The sequence below is a fragment of the Abramis brama genome (assembly GCF_963993115.1).
Source record: "Abramis brama genome assembly, chromosome: 24".
Taxonomy (NCBI): domain Eukaryota; kingdom Metazoa; phylum Chordata; class Actinopteri; order Cypriniformes; family Leuciscidae; genus Abramis; species Abramis brama.
Window position 1 is genome coordinate 7490065 of NC_139986.1, and position 25638 is coordinate 7515702.

The 25638-nt window shown below is 38.1% G+C and overlaps 1 protein-coding gene across 1 annotated transcript in view; it reads right to left on the minus strand.

The window, feature by feature from the left end:
- Positions 1-25638, minus strand: part of dpp6a (dipeptidyl-peptidase 6a) — a 185623-nt gene that overhangs the window by 100511 nt on the left and 59474 nt on the right. The window contains 2 exon segments of the mRNA XM_084103255.1: positions 988-1086; positions 16361-16475. Coding sequence (XP_083959381.1) covers positions 988-1086; positions 16361-16475 — 214 coding nt within the window.

Genomic DNA, 25638 nt, shown 5'->3' on the forward strand with positions numbered 1-25638 from the left:
AAGTACACTTATTTTGTGTTGACTAACATACTAAAGCACATGTAAAGAAATAACTGTAACTGTAACTGTAGTGTGTTATTTAATATTACATTTAAAGTTAGCATATTTTGAATGTACTAAATTGCAACTTCATCATTACAAATGTTTACCAATATTGTTACAAATATATTTAAACACATGACATATTTTCAATAGAAATGACATTCAAGTATGTTTATTTGTTTACCATAAATGCTTGTCAGAACATTCAGCAATCCAATTTAACTATATTTCAAAGACGAGAAGTAATTATGAAATTACATATTAATATGTCCCACTTGAGTCCTACTTACATGGGTCAAAAAAAGTACTCTTAAGTTCAGCTTATTGCGTTTGACAAAATGTTTTATATATTTTAACTGAATTGCAATTAACATGCAATATTGCATTTAAAAACATTACATTCAGTTCATACTTAAATGTTGTATTTTTTCACTCTTTTAAATTTCTATTTTAAAGTTTTTTTTTTTTCTGTAAGGGTTAGTAGACGTACAATGTCTTTTCTCCTCAAGTTCACACAAGTACTCTTGCCGATGATTGAACCACTCACATTTTACAACCACAAAATGTCAAATAATTCTCAACACTATATCTGTCATTTTGAAACCTACTTTTTAAAAATATTTTGCTTGAAAAGTGCACTTATGCTTTCTTAAAAACAGATTCCACTTGTTATGAAGCAATTATAAAGCATAAGATTTTGAATCTCAAATGCTTGAAATTCATGACAATGACAAAAGGGTGGAATTCGTTTTACCTTGAAGAGGAAATGAGTAATGCACAACGCTGTATTCTGCTACCTCTCTGAATTGATTATGTGCACAATGAGAATTATAGTACGTTTGTGACTCAATGCTCAGAAAATCTCTGCAATCTTATTAGATACTGGACATCTAATGGAAGAACGGCGCTAGAGGAAATCAAATGTCTGCTGATGAGAGCACTTACTGCTGATCCACTTAGCGTTCGGGTCGTGAACTTTGAAGTCTTTCTTGAAGATTTCTTCCACTGTCACTTTTCCCTTAAAGGCCAGGCTATCGTCCTCACCTATAGGGAGAAAAATAAAACAGAAAAGCCTTTTAGACCTCCAAGTTTATTTATATGCCTCCACCATCTCCTGCTCACTGCATGACAAAAACTCTCCATTTTTCAGGTTAACGTGAGGCAAACTGTATCTGCATTGGGCTGAATTGGCTGACAGGCTCTTCTTAGAGGGATTTCATTCCAGTTGATTTTTCCTCTAAAAGAAGTGATAGTCTCTCTTCGCTAATGCAACTGTAGCTCTTGGGCCTGATGTGAAAACCACAGTGCTCTCTTAACGCAGTGCTGCAAAAGTCACCTCTGTTTGACATAACCTCTCTTTTGTTCAGCACACGGTATGAGTGCACCAACTCTCCGCTGGTAGTGGAAAAGCGTTTTAAATAACACGCATTGAGGAGGAATGCGCCAGCAGAGCTTTGCATTAAATGACAGCCCCATAAGGTGAGAATGAAAACCAGAATGTATTCAATGTGTTTGACAGAGAAAGCGGGGAAGAATCTATCAACTCACACGCACTTCATCTCGCTCCGACTAATATTACGCTGTCACTTTGACTCGTGTACGTGTGCAGGTTCGAGCGTGGGCTGGGTGCAATTCTCCAGCGCTGAAGAGGAGAAAAAAAAAAAAAAAAGGGAGGACATGGAAGTAAACACAATCAGGCGTCCCTCCAGGCTCTGCTTTAGACCAATTGAATGTTTCAATATTAAAATGGGCTTTGTGCATTTACAGCTGATGCCAGCACTAACCTGATTTATTTAGTCATAATTCCGCACATCAGATATGATCACAGAGTTCTTTCGTCTAGCATATGACTCATTTCAAATGCATTGGAAGATGCAGGAAAGGCAATATCTGATTTGTACCATTTTGCTGTCAGGATGAGCAGGATTATACATTCTAAATACATTCTAAATGGGAAGACTGCAGTAGAGTAAACATCAGAAAGCCTCAAAAATATACTGTTTGGAACCAACTTAGGAAATGTTTCGTCTTAAAGGGCACATATTATGCAAAATTCACTTTTACATGGCGTTTGAACATAAGTTGTGTGTACACAACCACCCTACAATGATAAAAATCCACCAAATGCTAAAGCATAAGCACCGTCTCAGAACAAGCCGTTTTCAGATTCTGGGCAATGCGACGCACTTTTGCACAAGCCCCTCCCACGACTGTTGACGGACACTGCAGTTTTAGCGTAGACCTGCTTTAAAGGAGCTGTATGTAAGATTGTGGCCAAAACTGGTACTGCAATCACTTTCAAATTACTGTAGAGCGGTGTATCCCCTCCCCCTCCCCCTCCCCCTCCCCCTCCCCTCCCCCTCCCCCTCCCCCTCCCCCTCCCCCCTGACTCGAGGTTGCCAGATAGGCTGCAGGATCCAGCACGAACGTTTGTAGCTGCAGCTGTGGTAACTAGAGCAGAGCTGGCAACCCGGATGCTGAAACACAACTGACTTCGTGATTGGTAGATAGGTGGAGGGTGGGGCATCAGGCCAAAACACAACATGACAACATCAACATCAGTTGAGGGCTGCAACTATCACTTTTAAATGACAATATCCTGGCCGGACTACTGTTGTCAGTGATACAAGTATTTGAAATGAACATGATTTCTTAATGTCTAGTGACATATCAGGGCCATTTTATGATTAATTGAAATACATTTCTTACATACAGCTCCTTTAAGTGAGCTAAACACAGTCCGCCACTGTTTCCACGCCGGAGCAGCTGTAAACAAGAATGTCTTCTAAAGTGATTGAGATGTTTTGTTGTTGGATGCAAGAATGAACATAGCAGTTTTCATTTACTCTCGTTGTTACTCGAGGATGGATCTGTACCAACTGTTCGTGATCAAGCTTACAGTCTCCGGAGCGATAGGCCTAACGATACTCATCACGGCAGAAATGAAAGTGAGAGCGTGCAATTTATGACAGCTCACTTATATGGTGCACTTCTTATATGGTGTTTATACAGCTCTTACAGTGATTGGAGTAAAACTGACTCTTCATCTTTTGTGTCATGTACAATAAACTTCATTGAACTCATAAGTATATGTTTGGCCATCATTCGGACGGGGTCCGCTACAACAGGCTTGTACCAATAGTGGATAAAAGCAAGTTGAAAAATAAGTTATAACCGTAATTAAACTAGACTATACCTGTTCTATTTCTATACAGCATACATTCTCTGGCTCTGTGGGCATTATTGTCCGACTCCGGGTCGAAATGAACACTGCTACTGAGAGTTTCTGTTCTGATATTATCAGATGCCCTCGTGAGGCTCCACCCTCTGTGCCGGCAGCAGCAGCTCATTTGATACACACTAAAACGGTGCGTTTTTCTGAGCCCCAAAAAGTGACAACATGCTGTAAAAAATGATCTGTTGGGTATTTTGAGCTAAAACTTCACATACACACTCTGGGGACATCAGATACTTATTTTACATCTTGTGAAAAGGGGCATAATAGTTAAAATTTGTACTATTACTATTAAAATTGCCCTTTAAATTGCCTTGTGAACTATAGTCTGGTCCACTCTCTGGGCTATTCAGCCGCCCATTTGGAAGGAAGGGGCTGTTGGATTGATTTGTCAAGCAACCAACCATAGTTTATTTTTCTTTGTGATTTTTAAGAGTGGATAAATGTGCATTTGGACATAATTGAGAGCAGAATGTACAGTTGTGTGTGAGGATATCTCATTTATTGGCTATACTGTCTTTGCAACAGGTTTCCCACATGACCAATGAATTTCATTGGCTTTTCCAATTGTTCAATATTACTGAATACAGCTTATAGATAAATACAGATACAACACTCAAAAAAGCAATTTCTAGACAAATTGTTTTAGAGCTGAGCATAACTAGAACTAGAAACCTAATAGTTTAAACAAGGATTTGAAGCCATAAGCCTAGCAAACTTTAGATAATCCAGTGTCTAACTCTAAGAAGCAGTTGGAGCTGCAGTAGAAGGTAGTAAGTTGCTCCCAAAATAAAAGGGTCATATTATTTCTTAAAAAAATAAAAAAAGATAAATAGTTTATGTTTACGTATACTATTATATTTTTAACAGTAAAAAAAAAAAAAATATATATATATATATATATATAATAAAGAGGATGCCTGCATGACTGTGCGACTGGACCAACTCTCTTTCCCTGTAATTTATACACTGTCCTATTTAATAAAAGGCAAAAAGACAACAACAACAACAACAACAACAAAAAAAACAAACAAAAAAAAACACTCAGAAGTGCTCACTGTAGCAGATTTTGTAAACATGACTTTGTTTCCTGAAATTGCATAAAAGCCAGGCAATCTGATAGAACCCAACTTTTTTTGTGCAATATGCATCGTGCTGTCCATGAGCGGTCCGTGAAGCCTGAGGCTGATACTAGGAAACATTTAAATGAGAAAATGTGGAAACTTAAAAAGTGGATAAACCTACATATTACATAAACAGCAATATATTAGGCAAACAATATATAATAATCCCTGCCAGTGTGTTCAGTCAAGTGAGAATCAAAGAGTGACAACAAAAGAAATGTCTTGGGCATGTATTCAAGTTTTATGCCCTGCTGGTGTGTCTATGTCAGAGCTGATGCATGGTGCAAAGAGGAGAAATGAGCCCAGCTGGAAGCTTCTCCACCTGGCTGCTTGCTATAGAGAGACTGCAGCGTGTCTGGACTGTGCACTGTTAAAGCTGAGCTGCCCACCATTGCAGATAGATATTCATCACTGTAAACACACATTTCCTAAGTGCACTGATGCAAACACAGAAAACAAAGCTCAGTAAAGTTTAGTCATGCAGTCAGATTTATTAGCACTTTATTTATTAACAAGATTTTCTGAAAATGTAAGTGATAGTTATAGTAGTCTTCAAAATCAAAGCAGATATTATTAAAATTATTTTTCAGGTATTCAGCAGCAAAGTACTTGTAGAAAAAATATTTGGTGGACAGTAATTTTCTAAAATCTAAACATTTAGTGAGGTACATAATTTAGTTTTTTTTTTAAAACCTAAACATAAAAACATAAGCGCTAAATCTGGTAAAATGTTAACAAAAAAAATCAAATTATTATTTGTATTCTTATTAAATAGACTCAAGAAAAACTACATAGAATTATATTGATCTACATCCATGTAGCAACGTGTGTATAATAGTGAAAAAGTCGCTGGGAGCTGTCATAGGCAGGAAGCACATTGTGTGGTTTTTACACACTCTAATTGACCGTTCGCAAAGACCCGCCCCCTTTAGTTACTGTTGCTATGTCCGACAAGCCACGGCGCTCTCACGCCACACCATGTTCTCACGCAGTGAAAAATACATCGCGGAGCAGAGAGGACACTGACAACGCACTGACAGGACAGATAAAAGTATTATATCATACTTTTGATAAATATATCATAAGTATGAAAGTCTCAACTTTCAAATTTGGTCATTTTTTTTACGAAATTGAAACAATAAATACCATTTTGTGGCTCTTTAATGTGTCTGACAGATCGCATTAGAGCCTCAGTTAAAGCTGCTCGTGAACCGATCATCTCTTCCTTCTAGTTAATTTATAGCATCAAATAAACATAAATGAACATAAGAAGGAATGTACATATATATATGTTGTCACGGTACCAAAATTTCAGTATTCGGTACCAATACCAGTGAAAATCCACGGTTCTCGGTACCAATTTCGGTACCAAAGGGCTAGAAATCAATTCATTCTTTGCTGATACCAGAGAATGTCTAATAAGGCTGATACTTCCTCGTCATCATGGAGAGCACAGTTCACACCGCTTCAAAAATAGTCGATCTCCGAATGCGAATGAACTTACTCTGAATTTTAGTATTGTTTTTATATGAGGATCCTTTTTCAAATACAAGGTCAATATTGATTTTCACTAACGACAAAACAACAAATTATCCGTGAATTTATATGGAACTAATCTTTAAAAGCTTTCCATCTTTACTCTCCTCATGTAACGTTGCATTCGGAGATCGACAAGTTTCTCCTTTCCACAAGCGCTTGCTCTCCCGTGGCGTCTGTCGCTGCTATGCAACCATGAACATAGGCGCGCTTGGAAAAACGAGCTTGCCGCGCGCCTACATTTGGAATAACGAATCTGCACGCGCAAAAAACGCGCAATGTGAACGGCCACTTATGGCAACGTGACATTAGCCTAATCCAAAATATTTCCATATGTGTCTCTTTCCTCCTTTCTTATCAACAAGTGGATTTACAGCCACCACATCAGCAGCACCGCCGGTCGCCATGTCTCAGCGCTTTAATAAAGAGGACGTGCAACTGCACGCGCTCAGTGCATGCATGCGCATCAAGGAACCGGGTTTGAACGGGTCCTCGGTACCACCGGTACTTACGAAAACTTGGTACCGTGACGTTTACATTTTTTTAGTACCGACTTGGTACCGAAGTACCGGGTCTTTTGACAACACTAATATATATATATATATATATATATATATATATATATATATATATATATATATATATATATATATATATATATATGTATACTAAACTAAATATAAAATAAAAAAGAAGTTTATTTTAAATGTATTGCACAGCTTTTTAACGGGGGCAACCAGATATGATAGATACGACAGAACAAGATAGGCTTTTAATAATCTTTCCGTGCACAAAACTATCATAATATAAAACAGAGTGGCACAAATGTATTAGCTATGTATTAGCTTTTTATTGATAACATTTTCTTCAGTTTTAAATTCCTTTGAATTCAAAGTCTATTGTGATATAACAGACACCAGGTATAGGGAATATATCATTTTTTTTAGAAACAGTTAACTCCAGCTAGATAAAGTCTTTCATGCAAATTCATAGACCTTTCTCTACAGACTAAATATAATATTTGTAATATTGAATCATCTCAGAGAGAATAGTTTTATCGTGCTGACTGTCATAACATGAAACGCTTTTTGAATGCTGAACGGAGAATGACTGACAGCCGCAGCAGAGGAAGAGTTTCCGTTAACTTAAACTAACTTAGGCTGGCTTTGGAAGACTCAGAGTATGGTGCATAAAAGTGTACAAAAACATTAATGGTGCGTTATAATATTTTTTTGCCTTTTGTGGAGCTTAACCACCATGGGCCCTATTTTAACGGTCTGAAACGCAAGTACTGTATCAAGCGCGAAACGCAAGTAACTTTGTGGGCGGGTCTTGGGCGCTGTTGCTATTATACCGGCGAGATAAATGACTCTTGCGCCCGACGCAAATCTAAAATGGGTTGGTCTGAAGTAGCTTCATTATTCATAGGTGTGGTTTGGGCGTAACGTGAAATAAACCAATCAGAGCGTCATCTCACATTCCCTTTAAGAGCAGGCACGCTTGTTCCATGGCGGATTCCTATTATAACGGCGGATTTGCCAGGCGCACGCGAGGAGCGCTTCACAGCCGAGGAGACCGACGTTCTCGTCAGGGCCGTAAAACACAGAGAAGTGACATTGGGGATGGAGAAACACACCCAAATTAACTTCGGTTAAACAGGCGTATGATAATTTGGGTAAATGTGTAACCTAGATGTATGCTTTTATAAAAAAACTGTCTATCTATCTATCTATCTATCTATCATAATAATGTATGATTTGCAAAAATGAAAACTGCTGCTTCTGTGTAGATGAGAGAATCAAAGTGTATGCGCGTTGTGCACACGCTACATTGATTATGGCCAAGCATGCGCCCTTAAAATAGCATATGAATAACATGCGCAACGCGCCACTGACTTTAGACCAGGTTTTTCCTGGTCAGTGGCGGAACTGTTTTCTAAACCTGCAAAATACGTTTGCGCCGGAACACGCCTCCTCTTTGCGCTGAACCGCCCCCGGGAGCGCAAATGCATTTGCTAGTTTACCGACGTGCGTCTGTGGAGGGAAAAGTCCGCTGTGCGCCGGTGCAAAATAGGAATGATACATGCGTCGGTTGTACAAAGTCAATTGCGCTGGGTGCAAGATAGGGCCCCATGAGTTCACACAGTGTACTGGATCCGATACCGATACTGAATTTCGGATTGATGAATGCTTAGTGTATAGTATGCCATTTCACAGATATCCTGCACCTGGGGAATTTTTTTTTTAGCTTTTTTTTTTTTTTTAAGAACCTCTCCTAGAAATTCACAGCCAAGAAAATGGCGAAAATTAGGACCATGTAACTGAACAAATAAGAAAATGAGGACAATCACAAGCATTAATTAAAGAGCAGCAAGAGCTTTCATTAGCTGCAGAAATGGGAGATGATCTCCACTTCAAAGTGAGAATGGCTGAATGAAAGGAACTTCTGTTATTTAAGAAGATTACAGTGTTATCTGTAAGACTGTAGGTCTAACGTACTGCTGATTTCATATGCACTGCTCTTTGTTTGACAGACATGTGGATCTTTCTTTTCAGCCCTTCGGCCCAAAGTTAATGAAACGATTAAAAGGAAATGAATACCTTCCGGTTCAGTGTATGATTCATTATTTTTCTTAATATATGCTGCTTCGTTGTTGTGGAGCAGAAGAAGAGAGTGTTATTTTCATCATTTGCTGATGTGAAAATGCAATGTGAATGCTGAGGAAAGAACATTATTAAAGGCCATCTGTATTTTTGATGCATTGACAATCTTGTGCTTTAAAAGATATGCACACAGGATTGTCTATGTACTCTGATTTTGTTGGTATTCATGAGAGAGGCTGGTGTAAATGACTCAATTCACTGCTGTCAGCTTAGATATCAGCAAAATATTTAAAAGGCGTTTAAAATCACTTTTTTTGGGGGAGAATTACTCTGGCAATCGCACTGAAAAAATCCGGGAGAGTCGGAAGGTGACTTGGCTGATCTCTACGCAGAAGGAAAGTGCAATTTCTGTAACTACAGGACAGAGAAGAGAAAATAACTCTGGGAAGGTTATCTGACAGACCCCCCACTATGGTGCCACGGAGCGCAACGGTTCCTGAGAGATGTGTGTGAAAAAGGAGTCCTTCCCGGAAAAATAAGTTTCCATCACAAACCCTCTAAGGAATAAGCTTCTCTGACATGTCCAATTAGCTGTCATTGTGTCAGTCAAGCGTCAGTCTTCAGTGAGAAGTGTTTTCTTTAAAAAAAAAAAATAATAAAGCTGAGATAAAAGAAGACCTGACCCAGTTTTCCAGTCAAAGCACTGATCGAGCCCCATCATATCAACCAATCTGTTACATGAAAGAGAGGACATGTCACAGTGAGACACGAGCAGAGATTGAGAAAAAACACCAGGACAAGAGGACATCCAGAGGAACATCATTGATGGAGTGTGGTGGGGTGTCAGGAGCATTTTGTACCTGGCAGTGTGGATAACACTGAACTGTTCATCAGCGGGGCAGAGGGGAGGAGGATGAACTGACAGGGGCACTATTACTAAGACCGCCTCCTGGGACTCCTGGGAAGGGCAATGTTTTTAAAGTTGAAATTTTCTTTAGAAAAAAAGGTAAATTGTAGGAGGTTATAGATTTACAACATAAATATAATAAATAAATACATGTATAATAAATACATTTACATTTAGTCATTTAGCAGACGCTTTTGTCCAAAGCGAATTACAAATTAGGACTAAATTAAGCGAGTCATCGTGAAGAGGCAAGAAACAACGCAAGAAGTGCTCAAAATACGAAGTTCAGGCATTGTTCAGAGTAGCATAAGCCCGATAAGCAAGGATTTAAAGGATTTTTTTTTTTATGAGGTTAAGTGCTCACGGAAGAGATGGGTTTTCAGCTGTCTTTTGAAAGATGTCAGGGATTCTGCATTTCGGATGAGGGTGGGGAGATCATTCCACCAGCATGGAACTGTGAATGAGGATGTTCTGGAAAGTGATTTTGTGGCTTTCTGTGATGGAACCACGAGACGTCGTTCGTTGACCGTTGGCTCGTTCCAATGATAAATCAAAAAAGCACTTACAATACAAAAAGAATTCAAGTTCTGAAAAGTATATGTTCATTTATGCACGCAATACTTGGTCGGGGCTCCTTTAGCATGAATTACTGCATAAATTATATATTATAATATAAATATTTAGAAATAGAAAATGTCCCCTGACAAAATATCTTAAGTTTACCTCGAGCACATACCGTATTTTCCGGACTATAAGTCGCACTTTTTTTCATAGTTTGGCTGGTCCTGCGACTTATAGTCAGGTGCGACTTGTATATCAAAATTAATTCAGACTGAGATGAAAACATTACCGTCTACAGCCACGAGAGGGCGCTCTATGGCGGAGTTGTTCAGAAGGATGAAGAAAATTCAATGGATTCAGTGATGTGGAATGAGATCGCGGGTGCTTGGTGAACTTGTTTACTGGTAACTTGCTTGTTGGACTCACTGGCTTATGTTAATTTAGCCTATTCAGCCTCCCAGGTATATGATCTTTATGTTATTGTGTAGCTGAATAACTGTTAGTGTGTTGTGTTAACACACCGGACACCTACTCAGCCTGTTGTTCTGTGTGCTACTGTGTAGTTGAATAACTTGCCTTTCCAGATTAAATGTCTGATCTTGGTCTTGGATTTTGTGAAATAAATTTCTAAATAAATGCGACCATCTATCTATCCATCCATCCATCCATCCATCCATCCATCCATCCATCCAACGCACACTACCATTTTAAAGTTTGTGGTCTGTATGATTTTTTTTTTTTTGAAAGCAGTCTTTTATGCTCACCAAGGTTGTATTTATTTGATCAAAATAACAGTAATATTGTAAAATGTTACTACAGTTTTAAATAACTGTTTTCTATTTGAATATGTTTTACATTTGTATATTTTCCTGTAATAACAAAGCTGAATTTTCAGCATCAGTACTCCAGTCTTCAGTGTCACATGATCCTTCAGAAATAATTCTGCTGATTTGCTGCTCAAGAAACATGTATTATAATCACTGTTAGAAATGGTTGTGCTGCTTAATGAAGTGTGGGAAGTGTGGATTATTTTTTTCTGGATTTTTTTTTTTTTATGAACAGAAAGCTTGAATAACCACTTTTATTCAAAATATAACCTTTTGTATAAATGTATAAACACATTCACTGTACTTTTTGATCAACTTAATGCATCCTTGCTGAATAAAACAAAAATGTATATCATAAATGGCCATATTAACTGTCTTAATAATGTTGCCTGGTCTTCTGTATGATTTATCATGCACATTAATTCAAAGAGAGAAAAAGAGTTTTAAAAACTTTTTCCATCTCTAAAGCAAATATACATATACACATACATATATATATATATATATATATATATATATATATATATATATATATATATATATATATATATATATATATATATACAGTGAGGAAAATAAGTATTTGAACACCCTGCTATTTTGCAAGTTCTCCCACTTAGAAATCATGGAGGAGTCTGAAATTGTCATCGTAGGTGCATGTCCACTGTGAGAGACATAATCTAAAAAAAAAAAATCAGAAATCACAATGTATGATTTTTTAACTATTTATTTGTATGATACAGCTGCAAATAAGTATTTGAACACCTGAGAAAATCAATGTTAATATTTTGTACAGTAGCCTTTGTTTGCAATTACAGAGGTCAAACGTTTCCTGTAGTTTTTCACCAGGTTTGCACACACTGCAGGAGGGATTTTGGCCCACTCCTCCACACAGATCTTCTCTAGATCAGTCAGGTTTCTGGGCTATCGCTGAGAAACACGGAGTTTGAGCTCCCTCCAAAGATTCTCTATTGGGTTTAGGTCTGGAGACTGGCTAGGCCACGCCAGAACCTTGATATGCTTCTTACAGAGCCACTCCTTGGTTATCCTGGCTGTGTGCTTCGGGTCATTGTCATGTTGGAAGACCCAGCCTCGACCCATCTTCAATGCTCTAACTGAGGGAAGGAGGTTGTTCCCCAAAATCTCACAATACATGGCCCCGGTCATCCTCTCCTTAATACAGTGCAGTCGCCCTGTCCCATGTGCAGAAAAACACACCCAAAGCATGATGCTACCACCCCCATGCTTCACAGTAGGGATGGTGTTCTTGGGATGGTACTCATCATTCTTCTTCCTCCAAACACGTTTAGTGGAATTATGACCAAAAAGTTATATTTTGGTCTCATCTGACCACATGACTTTCTCCCATGACTCCTCTGGATCATCCAAATGGTCATTGGCAAACTTAAGACGGGCCTTGACATGTGCTGGTTTAAGCAGGGGAACCTTCCGTGCCATGCATGATTTCAAACCATGATGTCTTAGTGTATTACCAACAGTAACCTTGGAAACGGTGGTCCCAGCTCTTTTCAGGTCATTGACCAGCTCCTCCCGTGTAGTTCTGGGCTGATTTCTCACCTTTCTTAGGATCATTGAGACCCCACGAGGTGAGATCTTGCATGGAGCCCCAGTCCGAGGGAGATTGACAGTCATGTTTAGCTTCTTCCATTTTCTAATGATTGCTCCAACAGTGGACCTTTTTTCACCAAGCTGCTTGGCAATTTCCCCGTAGCCCTTTCCAGCCTTGTGGAGGTGTACAATTTTGTCTCTAGTGTCTTTGGACAGCTCTTTGGTCTTGGCCATGTTAGTAGTTGGATTCTTACTGATTGTATGGGGTGGACAGGTGTCTTTATGCAGCTAACGACCTCAAACAGGTGCATCTAATTTAGAATAATAAATGGAGTGGAGGTGGACATTTTAAAGGCAGACTAACAGGTCTTTGAGGGTCAGAATTCTAGCTGATAGACAGGTGTTCAAATACTTATTTGCAGCTGTATCATACAAATAAATTGTTAAAAAATCATATATTGTGATTTCTGGATTTTTTTTTTTAGATTATGTCTCTCACAGTGGACATGCACCTACGATGACAATTTCAGACCCCTCCATGATTTCCAAGTGGGAGAACTTGCAAAATAGCAGGGTGTTCAAATACTTATTTTCCTCACTGTATATATATATATATATATATATATATATATATATATAAATTATTAGAATATTTCCTATGATAAATCAAAAAAGCATTTACAATACAGAAAGAATTCAAGTTCTGAAAAGTATATATTCATTTATGCACTCAATACTTGGTTGGGGCTCCTTTAGCATGAATTACTGCATCAATGATGCGTGGCATCGAGGCGATCAGCCTGTGGCACTGCTGAGGCGTTATTGAAGCCGAGGTTGCTGTGAAAGCAGCTTTCAGCTCATCTGTATTGTTGGGTCATTTTTTTCTCATCTTCTTCTTGACAATACCCCATAGATTCTCAATGGGATTCAGGTCAGACGAGTTGGCTGGCCAATCAAGCACAATAATATCATGGCGAGCAAATCCGTCAGTAGTTATTTTGGCACTGTGGGCAAGTGCTAAATCCTGCTGGAAAAGGAAATCGGCATCTCCATGAAGCTTGTCAACAGATGGAAGCATGAAGTACTCTAAAATCTCCTGGTAGACGACTGCGTTGACTTAGGATTTGATGAAACCAACACTAGCAGATGACATGACACCTCAAATCATCACTGACTGTGGAAACTTCAAGCAAGTTGGATTCACTCTTCCTCCAGACTCTGGGACCTTGATTACCAAATTAAATGCAAAATTTACTTTCATCTGAAATGAAGACTTTAGACCACTGAGCTACAGTCCAGCTCTTTTTTCTTTTTCTCTTTAGACGCTTCTGACGTTGTCTCTGGTTCAGGAGTGGCTTGGTACTAGGTATGTGACAGCTGAAGCCCATTTCCAGAAGACGTCTGTGCGTGCTGGCTCTTGATGCACTGACTCCAGCTTCAGTCCACTCCTTGTGAAGCTATCCCAAGTTCTTGAATTTTTCTTTCCAGTCAACTTTCCATGAGCATGCTTCATACAGCGCTCTGCGAACAGCTAGCCCTTTCAGCCATGACCTTTTGTGGTGTCAATGATTGTCTTCTGGACAACTGTCAAGTCAGCAGACTTCCCCATGATTGTGGTTGAGAATACTGAACTAGATCGAGAGATACCCGGTATTTATACTTTATGATTGTTAAGGCGAGACACGGCAGGCAAAAACAACGGGTTTTTTTTTTTACTGGTCAATTTTGAGATTTTTGGATATTTGTCTTCAAAAACATGTCTTCTTTGACAAGTAGTTTCGGGGGGTCTACCCCCCCAGAGAAAAAAAAATCCGAGGGGAAAAACTGACAGAGATTTAGCTAAAGTCGCCATTTCCTCTTGCTTTTTTAAACTCTCCCCAATCTAATCATCAACATGTAGAGACCACTTCTCATGATCCAATCAATTACTGATACATAAAATCACACCCTACATGTTTTTGTCATTAAACATTCTATTTGACTCGAATGTGAAATGTCACATTGCGTATAAGTAAAATGGGCAGATGGTGTCATTTTGACGTCAAGAATAGGATTATTTGCAATGTGCCTTGGATAAATCAGGTGCACTTATGTAAGTGACCTGGTTTACAGGCAGAAGTCTGTAGAGATCTTTGAGACCTGTACAATGTCCTGTAGTTTTGGAGTGGCGTCAGGACTCAAGCTAGAAATGCCACCTGCTCGGTCTCTACGGCCAGTGCTCATTCTCTCTGCTCTATTAGCCTGACTGCCTGAACCATCACCTGGTCCAGTTTAGATAGAGCACAGACGTGAAGTGAAAGACTGCAGCATGACAAGGTGTCCAAATGGACAGAAGAGGATGTCAACATGCACATACTTGTATATGTGGTTTACAGGAACTCTCCATAGGCATAATGTTTTTTATACTGTACAAACTGTATATTCTATCCCCCTACACTAACCCCACCCCTAAACCTACCCATCACAGAAAACTTTCTGCATTTTTTTTTATTGTTTTAAGTCATTTGTTTTAAGACCCATTTGGTAAACCATGTTTATGTTGTATAGCCATGTCATTACACACATTTGTGTCCTCATAAACTATATACATAAGAGCACACACACACACACGCTCAAAAGCAGAAAACCAATCAGTGTCTCATCTCAATATGTGCCTCCCATTAAAATATTGTACACTGAGCTTATTATTAGAGAAATATGTAAATGTATGAAATAACACAAAACTACAGACAAAACTACTCAATTAGTTTCTCAAAGACTGAATCTGCTAGTTTAATGTAGGCAAACCAGCATTCACAGCACACTAATTAAAGCACGGCTGGGAGATTTTAATGGCTTTCAGAGCAAGGGAATACAGAGATTTATATTGCCCAGTAACAGGCTTCACTGGCCACGTATAAACTGCACTTAAATATGGTTCTTCCTCCACTGCTGAGAGCTTAATCCTGTTCTTTACTGTTTGGATGCTTCTTTTAGTACTATTTCAATGGCAGAGAAGATTTTTGTTTTTTAAATTACAGTAACAAAATTATTTTAAAAACTAAACATTCTGAAAGCATTGAAGGAGACCCCATAATAATTTAATATAGATTTGCAATAGTAACAATAAATTGTATTTTATTATATGATATTATTAATATCGTTTTTTTTTTTTAATTTGATAGTTTCATTACACATATGGTGATTATCTCTAAGGTGGGCACCCATCTTAATATATGATATTTAACATCTGAATCTTACAATGTCATGTCAGCAAACGGAAAAGTCAGCCAGCTGTTTATTATTTATGTAATTTATTATGTTAATTATTGTGTATTTTGCCCTAACAGCAGGAGAGCCTTTTACCCCAAATACCATACTTTTACAAATTCTTCCGTTATTGAAAAACTTAAATTACCTTGAACAAAACTGAATGAAAATCATTAAGAAGACCTTTGTCTCAAAATATATTTAATCATTTTGGCGAATCTCATTTGCTACTTAAATCTCCAACATTTTAAAAATCATCAAATATTAGATCAAACTGGCTACACCCTTTAACTTGTAGTGTAACGAATTACTGTTGCCAGGAATTAATATGTAAAGTAATAATATTACTTTTAAAAGGAGTGAAGAGCAATAACAAAATTTCAAGCCCAAAAACTGTTTGTGACCAATTCAGTTGCAGTCTGAAGCCCATTACTATATACTTTATATTTGTGTTGTTCAGCCGCATTGAATGTGTCCAGAACCAGTCCCAATTGAAACTTCCAAGTACAAGCCAATATGTTTTGGAAAAAAATTCAAGGTGTTCTGGCAGGATGCAGTAACATGAAAGGCTGTGTCTGTAATAGGATTGTGCACCTGTATGTAGACATTTGAAACATTCTGGTTTGTTAACAGCATTATGTGTGTGTGTGTGCGCGCTATGGCCTAGAGGCTCGTGGCCCCGGGCCCTTTGCTCCCAGGCTCCTTACCTGGAGTCAGCAAAATGACAGAGGTGACGATCAGAGAGCAGATGACCAGAATAACAAGCAGTGCAATCGCTATTCCCTTCCAGTTCCTCTGCGGAGGGTTACTTCCCACCAGCTCCTACAGAAAGAGACGGAAAAAGAGAGAGAAAGCATGTGAGTCGATGAATGCAAATGGGAGGTTAGTCAAGGACAGTTGTGTGCCAGTGAGCAGCACCTCCTGGGAAACTGCTGTTGGCCTAAAACAAATTCTGCCAACATCTGTGTAAAAAGGTGTCATTTAGTGTGACATACACTATTGTTCAAAAGTTTGGGGCTGGTAATGCTCATCAAAGCTGCATTTATTTGATTCGATTTGATTAAAACCTTTTCTATTTCAATATAATAAAAGGTAATTTATTCCTGTGATTGAATAACTCCAGTCTTCAGTGTCACATGATCCTTCAGAATTCCTTCTAAGATGCTGATTTGTTGTTCCTGAAACATTTATTATTATTATCAATGTTGAAAACAGTTGCTGCTAATACTTTTTGTTCAAACCGTGATATTTTATTTTTCAGGATTCCTTCATAAATAGAAAGTTTGAAAGTACAGCATTTATTTAAAATGTAAATTTGTTTTGTAACTAATAAAAGTCTTTACTGCCACTTTTGATTAATGTAATGCATCTTAGCCGAATAAAAGTATTAATTTCTTACAGAAAAATACAAATAAATCATACTGACCCTGAACTTTTGAACATTTGACTTTTTTTTCTTCCAGCAACAGAGGAAGATTTATTGGTTAAATAAAGTTTGAAGTTCTGAAAAGCTTGAGGGCGTTTTAATTTCTAAAGGCCAAAAAAACACATACATCATTTGTATTTGGTTCATGTGTTGTGCATAATATCTATGTGGAGTAAAGAAAAGCATTTTTTTTTTTTTTTTCAAATTTGAGATTAATTAATTGATGTTAAGCATCAAACAGTGCAAATTTTCTCAATAAATATTTAGCAGTAGCTCTAACTGAAACAAATTTGATCAATTATTGGAAGTTCCTTCACATGAAAACATAAATTTAAGCATAAGAGGAGCCATTTCAAACAGGCGATGAATCAAGTGTGAATGACAGACAATAAACTCAATAAATCAAAACGTTCAAAAAAGCAGAGAACAGACCCGCTCATACAGATGTCGCCAAAACACAAGATTCACAACAAGCAGACAGTTAGTAGACACAGAGCATTTGAACTTCATAGCAGAATGCATGCAAATAGACTTGAAAGTAGCATGCGGCTGTGGCCTGTGTTCCAGCGGCTGACATGTTTATTGGACTCAACTCAGACTAATGAAGTGGAAGTCTAGTGGCGAGGGCGGCATTAAACTCTTTAAGGCCTGAGCTGTTAGTGACCTTGTTCCTGTCCTAATTGAATAGCGCGCCAGACATCATTAGCCTGGAGATAACAGTAGCCAGAGCCTGTTTACTGGGACACCCATTACAAGGACTCATTAAAGTCCCTTTCTCTCTTTCTCTCTCTGTTTCTCTCTTCCTCTCTAGGGTCACACAGACAGACTCTTCCTTTCCGGTATGCAGACATAGCAACTGAGTCTCATGTGAATAGAGACACATCATTACAGCACTAACCACCAACGGCACCTTTCACCCTGCCCAGGGCTCCAGACCGCGACCATTTTTCCTGCCGGTGTGACCAAATATGTATTTACGTTTCACAGACCGGTTATTAGTTCGGACCAATAATAGACAGCGCAGCGCCCCGAACTTGCCAGTCGCGGGCCGATCTCGATCATGCGACACTGTTACTAGGAGATCCAGACTCTGGAGATACAGTGAAGAAATCCATTGAATTCGCCTCAGAATTAATAACATCATCGCTGCGAGATCCAGTGAGAAACATCCCAATTAGGCGCAGAGTTCTCTGTTCTAAACCATAGATATCAGATCAAACAGTGCTGACGTGGAAACTAGGAAAAACACTTATAGAAGGCTTTCAGTCCACAAATCAGCAACATTCACCATGGATTTAGGCTAATGTAGTAACTCTAACCATAACTATGGTATTGTGACAGAAATAGTCAAATGCTTACAAGTACTACACATCTTTTTCCAGCACTTCAAAACTATAATATCATATATAAATGTTATTTTTAATGTGATGACCAACACATTTTTTGTTCATCCTTCAAAGACTGTCCTAAAACTAAAAAAAAATTAAGATGTAGGAAAACTGTTATTTAAAAAAAAAAAAAAAAAAAAAAAAAAAAAATTACCATTGTAAACAGTAGGATGCTTATTGGCTATTTTCACTCCCTAATATAAATTGTTTCACTCGTTTTGATTTTTAATTAATATTAAGACATTATGAATGATAATAAAGTTAATTTCATCTACACCCTAAATTAAGCTTAGTGCTTTTGTCAGCCCCAGTGCTACCAGATATTTTTTGTAGAACTCAGTGGCTCCAGTGCTGCTGCCCTCAAATGTTAGTCTGGAGCCCTGTGAACTTCAAATAAAACTGCACATTGTAATATCTGTACGTTAAGTCTATTTATTATTAAAGAATTTGTCAGTATTACAGTTATTTTGGGGGAAATTTGAATAATTGCATTGCAAGCTGATTTAAGGTGTGCCCCTAATTTTTCTGCTTGCGCTCCTAACATTTTCAGTCAGGGTCTACAGCGCTCCTAGTAAAAAAAAGTTAAGTCTGGATCCCTGCTGCCTTACTTCACATATGCAATCCTAGTGACAATAACAGCTGGGTATATTTTACCCACAATGCGTCAATGCATGCGACAATGCACTCTGCGTCTTAATGAGACACATTAAAGGGATGCTTCACCGATTATCATTAAGCTTTGTATCAGTAGTGTGGGAATGCAAATTTGTTAAAATGTTTAATTTAGGTTTACATTGAATTTAGCATGTTAAGGTTAGGTATAAATTATGATTATCAGAGTTTTATAAGCAAAAGACTCTGGTCAGTCCTGTTTTACTGAAACTCTTGGAGTTTGTGTTTTAGCAAGAAAGTCCAGCCAGTCCTGTACTCGGGTCTCAGTGTTTGAATAGATATGCTAAGTGGATTAGGGTGGGCAATGCTCTCAGTCTAAAACCGGTTCCTAAACCTGTCTTTTTCGGTTCCTGCCCCTAAATGTATATAAACTGTAAGAGAACATTCACGTCAGGCTTGGTGACTGCAGCTGCCGACAGCTCGTGTCCTCAATAAAGAAACCTGCTGAAGAAACAACCAAGTCTCCTGGTCTTTCGATTCTAAGTTCACAACAGTAGAAACCCAGTAGTATTTTGGAATGACCATGCTTCCCTCCCTCATGTCCCCCTGAGACGAGAGATTTCTGTATTGGAAAAAAACCTCCGATGATGCAAAAACCGCATGTTTCAACCGCATGTTTTTCTGGGAGTTGTTGTCTTTCATCCACATGAGGCAAAAATACATTTTCTGGCTTTTCTCAGTCTAGAAGGCACCAACTTCTAAAATAATTTCACATTTCTACTACATAAATGACCCAATTTAAATACACATTCATCTTTCCAGTGGTGAAATATCCCTTTAATTTATCAGAAATATTTCTGATTGATGCTTACATGTGCACACACAAAAGCACCTAAATGGCAGGTGCATGCTAACATATGGGCTGATTATTTTTGTTTTGATTTGCTTTTTCTTTTGTTAATATTGAGTCAACAGATAAATGACACCACAATCGGTACCTGAAAAATAGCACCCAAAATCATAGGGAAAGTAACATCTTTAAGCAATTACATATTGCTTAAAGTCAGATGCATTACAGAAATGGTTGACACATACCATTTTAAGTTAAATGGTAAACTATAATATATTTGATTAGGTAAACCACATCTGGAAATCTGTGGGAATCTTTGCACAATAAATTTGAGAGAAATACATTAATAATAGTTATAATAACAACTGGGATGTGTGATGTACAATCAGCAAATCAGCAAAATTTAAGCATAATTTAACGCACTCCTTAAAAAGCCATTGCTGTCAAAGACAGAATGAATGGAAGAATGGAAGTTGTGTGTGTAGTGATGAATCACAATGAAACACGAAGTTACATGGTGATGCTCTAGAGCAGTGGTTCTCAAACCTCTCCTGGAGTACCACCAGCCCTGCACATGTTGTATGGCTCCCTCATCTATCACACCTGATTCAGCTCATGAGCTCATTAGTAAACACTGCAAGACCTGAAATGGGTGTGTCAGATATAGGGAGACATACAAAATGTGCAGGGCTGGTGGTACTCCAAGACAGGTTTGAGAACCACTACTCTAGAGAGGTGTCTTCGAAAATCTGCTGAATAATACAGTATAATAATAAATGTGTCTCTAACACAGCGAAGCATGGAGGAAGAGGTGTCATTGTGTGGAGAGCCTTGCTAGCTGCTGGCATTGGTGAGCTACTTCTCTGTGAAAAGTAATTTAATGCTTTGGAATACAGGAGAATTTTGCGGAATGGCTTGCTTCCCACAAATTAAAAGTTTTTATCTAAAGAGGAATGATCAGATGTTATTTTTCAACAAGAAAATCCTTCTGCCCAAATTGCAAAGACAACCAAGAAGTGGCTTGAGAACAAGTCCATCACGCTCATGTTTGATCATGAGTCCCGATTTGAACTCTATAGCGAATGTTTTGTCTCACATTAAACTCAAACTGGGATACTCATGAACTGTTTGAAGCCATCAACATTGAGTGGAACAACACTGACTCTTCTTCCTGCAAAAAGATGTCTAAAAGTTTACCCACACAGCTTAAACATTTAAAGAAAACAAGTGAGAAGGCTATTCCATGCCAAGTTACTTTATATACAGTATTTGTGTCAGTCTTGCTAATTTCCTGACCATTGATTTGAGATTTTTACAATTTAACACTTTTCTTAGGACTGGTTTACACAGAATGCGTTTAGAAACGTGAAAAGCAGGTCAGTGGAAAAACAGAAAAAAAGCGCAAGGTCTAGAGACACATTTTTTAAGAGTCAAACTCCTTTTAACTTAAGCGTCGCATTTTTAGAATGACGCGTCATACGCGAGACACTGAAAAAGATGCGAGACGTGAGCGCAACGGTTAAAGACATCTGTCTAGCATGCGTTTACCTTGAAAAACAATGGAAAAGTAGTGTAGTGGGATGGAAAAATGCATTCTGTGTGAATAGTCCCTTAGAAAAAACAATACTTCAACCTGTTACGACAAATATAAAATGGACTGCAGTAAATATACATTGGTAATCTGTATCGCCACTGGTTATACAATAAATAAATAAATAATAATAATAATAAGCGAAGGTGACTGTGGCGAGCAGGACGAGGCCGAGGGCCATGGGAGAACGGCACGAGGCTGGTGGCTTGATTAATGATGAGCGACGACAGTGAAGATCGAGAGGCTTTACTGTCGTTGCTCCTCCTTTTATACTTCCACTCCTCCGTGAGAGATACGAGAACGATGCGTATCGCAGGTGTCGCTCATCATCAATCACGCCACCGGCCTCGCGTCGCTCTCCCACGGCCCTCGGCCTTGTCCTGCTCGCAACAGTGACTAACTGAGGTGAACTGTGCTAATTTTGAATGCTTACAGAGACATAAGCTGCATGGTAGGGGAAAATGTTAAAAGTGCTGAAATGATTTACTTAAGTGATTCACTGGATTTAACTTAAATTATTAAGCAGCACTACTGTTTTCTACAGTGATAACATTAAGAAATGTTTCTTGAGCATCAAGCATATTAGAATGATTTCTGAAGGATCATGTGACACTGATGAGTGGAGATTTAGCCTTGCAATCATATAGGAATAAAATACATTTTAAATGTATATAAAATTATTAATAATATATTGGTCACTTGCAAAGTAGAGCACACTTTATGCTGAATGTGGCCCAAAGAAGCCTTGTTCTGACTAGGCCTGCAGCAACGTCCTGCAATACAGTCCAGTAATGGCCCACACCTGGCCTCTCACAAGACAAACACACAAGCGAGGGACAACCCAGATCTATGACATCCATCCCGGACCATTATCATAATGACCGTGCCATTACAGCAGCTTAGTAAACACACCACACACCTGTTTACGCCCTCTGCCTTCCATTAAACCACCGCAACACTTTCCTACCAGGAGAGCTATTATACTTTATAATGGCTGCTGTCCAGAACACCATCATAATTTTTTATATATTTTTACCAGCAACTCAAAATAATACAACAAACCCACACTGACCGCTAACTGTAGCGTGCTTTCATATGTACAACACAAAAACACACACACACACACACACATCCAGATAATACTCTACTCCCATGTTGTGTGCACAAAGAGAAAGGATACAGAAAAGAAGTAAATAAATAAAAAAGAGAAAGTGTTTTGGCAGGTGTGAAATGAATACAGATCTGTTGATAACAACAGAAAGAGCGCAGTACTCCAGCTTTCATTCCCTGATTGGATGAGACTACAGCTTACAAAGCTAATGAAAAAAAAAAAAAAAAAAAAAAAACACACACACTTGAAAAGACACACTACAGCCTGAGTGCAGCTCAGAAAAACAATGGGAACAGACAGACAGGAGGGAGGATGTGAGGTGACTGTACAAGCTGCATTTCTGTCTTTGACATATAGGTGTACTTTACAGATACTGTATGTGCGTCCTGAATTACACATTACTGCTCCACCCTGCCAAAGCTTGAGTTCTAGTTTCTAAACAGCTGGTGGTGGAAATTAATGAAAAAATCAGGGCTGTGCGATATTGACAAGACATTATATTTGTTAAACCTGTTAAATAAATGCTTGCATCATCTGCTGTGTCTGGTTCTTACATTTAATCAATACGTTTAATTAGTATAAGACACAATAGGGCTGACATCAGTCAAATGAAATCAGTATCAACAAAACTCGCAATGCAGAGGAAACACTTGCATAGATGCATTGCGACTGTTTATTGCAGCTCAGAGGGGACATGAATGCATTTAACCTGCAGTTACAAATGCATAAATACTGTTTTAAACATAAAACATTGAATACTGATATTAGAAATGATTTAAAAAAAATAAAAGATCCTTTAAATGTGAAATTAAAACCACCAATAGGTGGCAGCAAGTCACTGTTAATGAGTGAGTCATTAAGTTTCAACCGATTCATTCAAACGGCTGATTCATTCAGGAACAAAGCATTTGACTTATTGAGTGAGTCATTGAATAATTTATTCAAACGATTCGTTTATTCAGTAACGAAACACACAGTGTTGCTCAGAGACGCAAAAAAGTCCTGTGGCTTTGATTGGAACTATTTTCATTGACGAAATAGAGCAAAAACAAGCAATATTTTGTCTAAAATGTAAGTCACTTATATTAACTTCTTTTTATTGAACTGTTATATAAAATCAATATCACATTTGTAATTATGCTGATATTTGGAGTAAAAAAAAATGGCACTCTTCGTATGATATTGATTAACTATATAAAATGTTTATCTTAAACTTTGAGGGCATTCTAAATGCATTTTAATAGACTAAATCATGCAGTGAAAGCATGCACTAAATGTTCAAGTGCACTAGTGTTAACTCTCATCATGTAGTATGCACACACTCTCTATATGTGTTTTTGTAAAGTGAGGGATATACTCGATCGCACATTGTTAAAACAACAATCACAATATTATCGTAGACAATATGTATCGCACACCACTATAAAGAAGATTTGCATCTACACTGAAAATAAACATATGCAGTTGGTGCATAAAACGTGACATTAACTTTAACGTCAGAACAAGGACTTGGAGGCATCCTGCATAAAAACACAGGAATAAAGACTTGAATGTACAATATTCAAATTGTTCACTTATTGGTGGCACGCACTGAACAAAAAAACACAATATTTACAAGTCCACTTAGCATGCTTGAATCAGTAGCGAGCTATCATTTGCTTTCATTGAGATTCAAGGCAGAGCAAGGAGAAGTGTGTTAAATAGAGGACATTTGCATTGCTAATCTCCATTGTCTGATATGACCTCCCAAGTCTTCCACTTTTTGTTACATCGTAGGTCAAGATTTACCCGATATTGGCATCTTTCTTGACTGGTGATTTCAGTGATGAACACCTATATTTCAAATATAGCAGATAAAAATAGCAAGAGTTTTCTCAAAACAGCATTGCCCAGTGTGTTTCCTGTACAAAGATGTAACTCACTGCTTAACCACCGGAGTAGGATGCATTACATGGCTGTACCTTTGTCAATTAAACCACTTTGATTCAACAATATAGGACTGTCATTAATGATGTCACATGCAGGTGGTGGAGTAATAACTTCTGCTAGTTAATCGATTTGAGATCCCAATTATTTAGTATAGTTCATATACACAAATAACCCAAAAAATCAGCAGCTTTTTTCCACAACGTAATTTGTTACATTCAGAACAATCAAAAACAATTCTTATGCCAAGTAATAGAGTCAATAGACCTAACTGTTAAATGTCGCCAAGCCACATGTCTATCAACTTGGTACATTCATAAGAATTCAACTGAAGTGGTACAGGTGTGTGTTCAGTATACTTTGAACATGGTTCATCCAATCAGATTTTAGAGCTGGAATTATCAGATTAATAAGGCTTCCTTCAACAAGGTAGAAATGTCAATGAAGTTTGTGAAATGTCAAAATAAAAGAAAGTAGAGTTCCTGAGACCTTTCATTGAAGCAGTTAATGCCGTCACATGATACACAAACACATGGCGCGGCACGGAGCAATAATACATTAGTAAGTAGAATATTATCACTCCTGAAGCATGACACCTGCTGAGCACTTGTATCTTTAATGTGCAGAAAAGCTGTTCAGCCCCTGCTTCCATAAGAGCAGAGAGCTCAGCACAGTGGTAAGTGTTCTTCCATTACACTGAGTGAGAGGAAGGCGTAAATGTGAGGCTGCCCATGTTCCCTTACCTTTACTCAGCTTGGAAGCTTCTCATCAGCAGGACTAAATCTGAGTCTAACACTTGCTGTGTTCCCTGCTCTGAAAGACAAATGAATTTGATAGTGCTGCAGTATCAGGCTTCTATATCGGCCTGTGTCAACACCAAGTCACAGCAGAATCACTGGTAAGACATTCTGAGTGATGGGAAATCTCCAAGTATACACTCTTAGAAAAAAGGGTTCACTGGGGTTCTATATAGAACCATAGGGTTCTTTACTCAACTCCAAAGAACCTTTTATGCTAAAAAGGTTCTATAATGACAAGAAAGAACCCTTTTGGCACAAAGGTTCTTTAGGCTATTCATTCA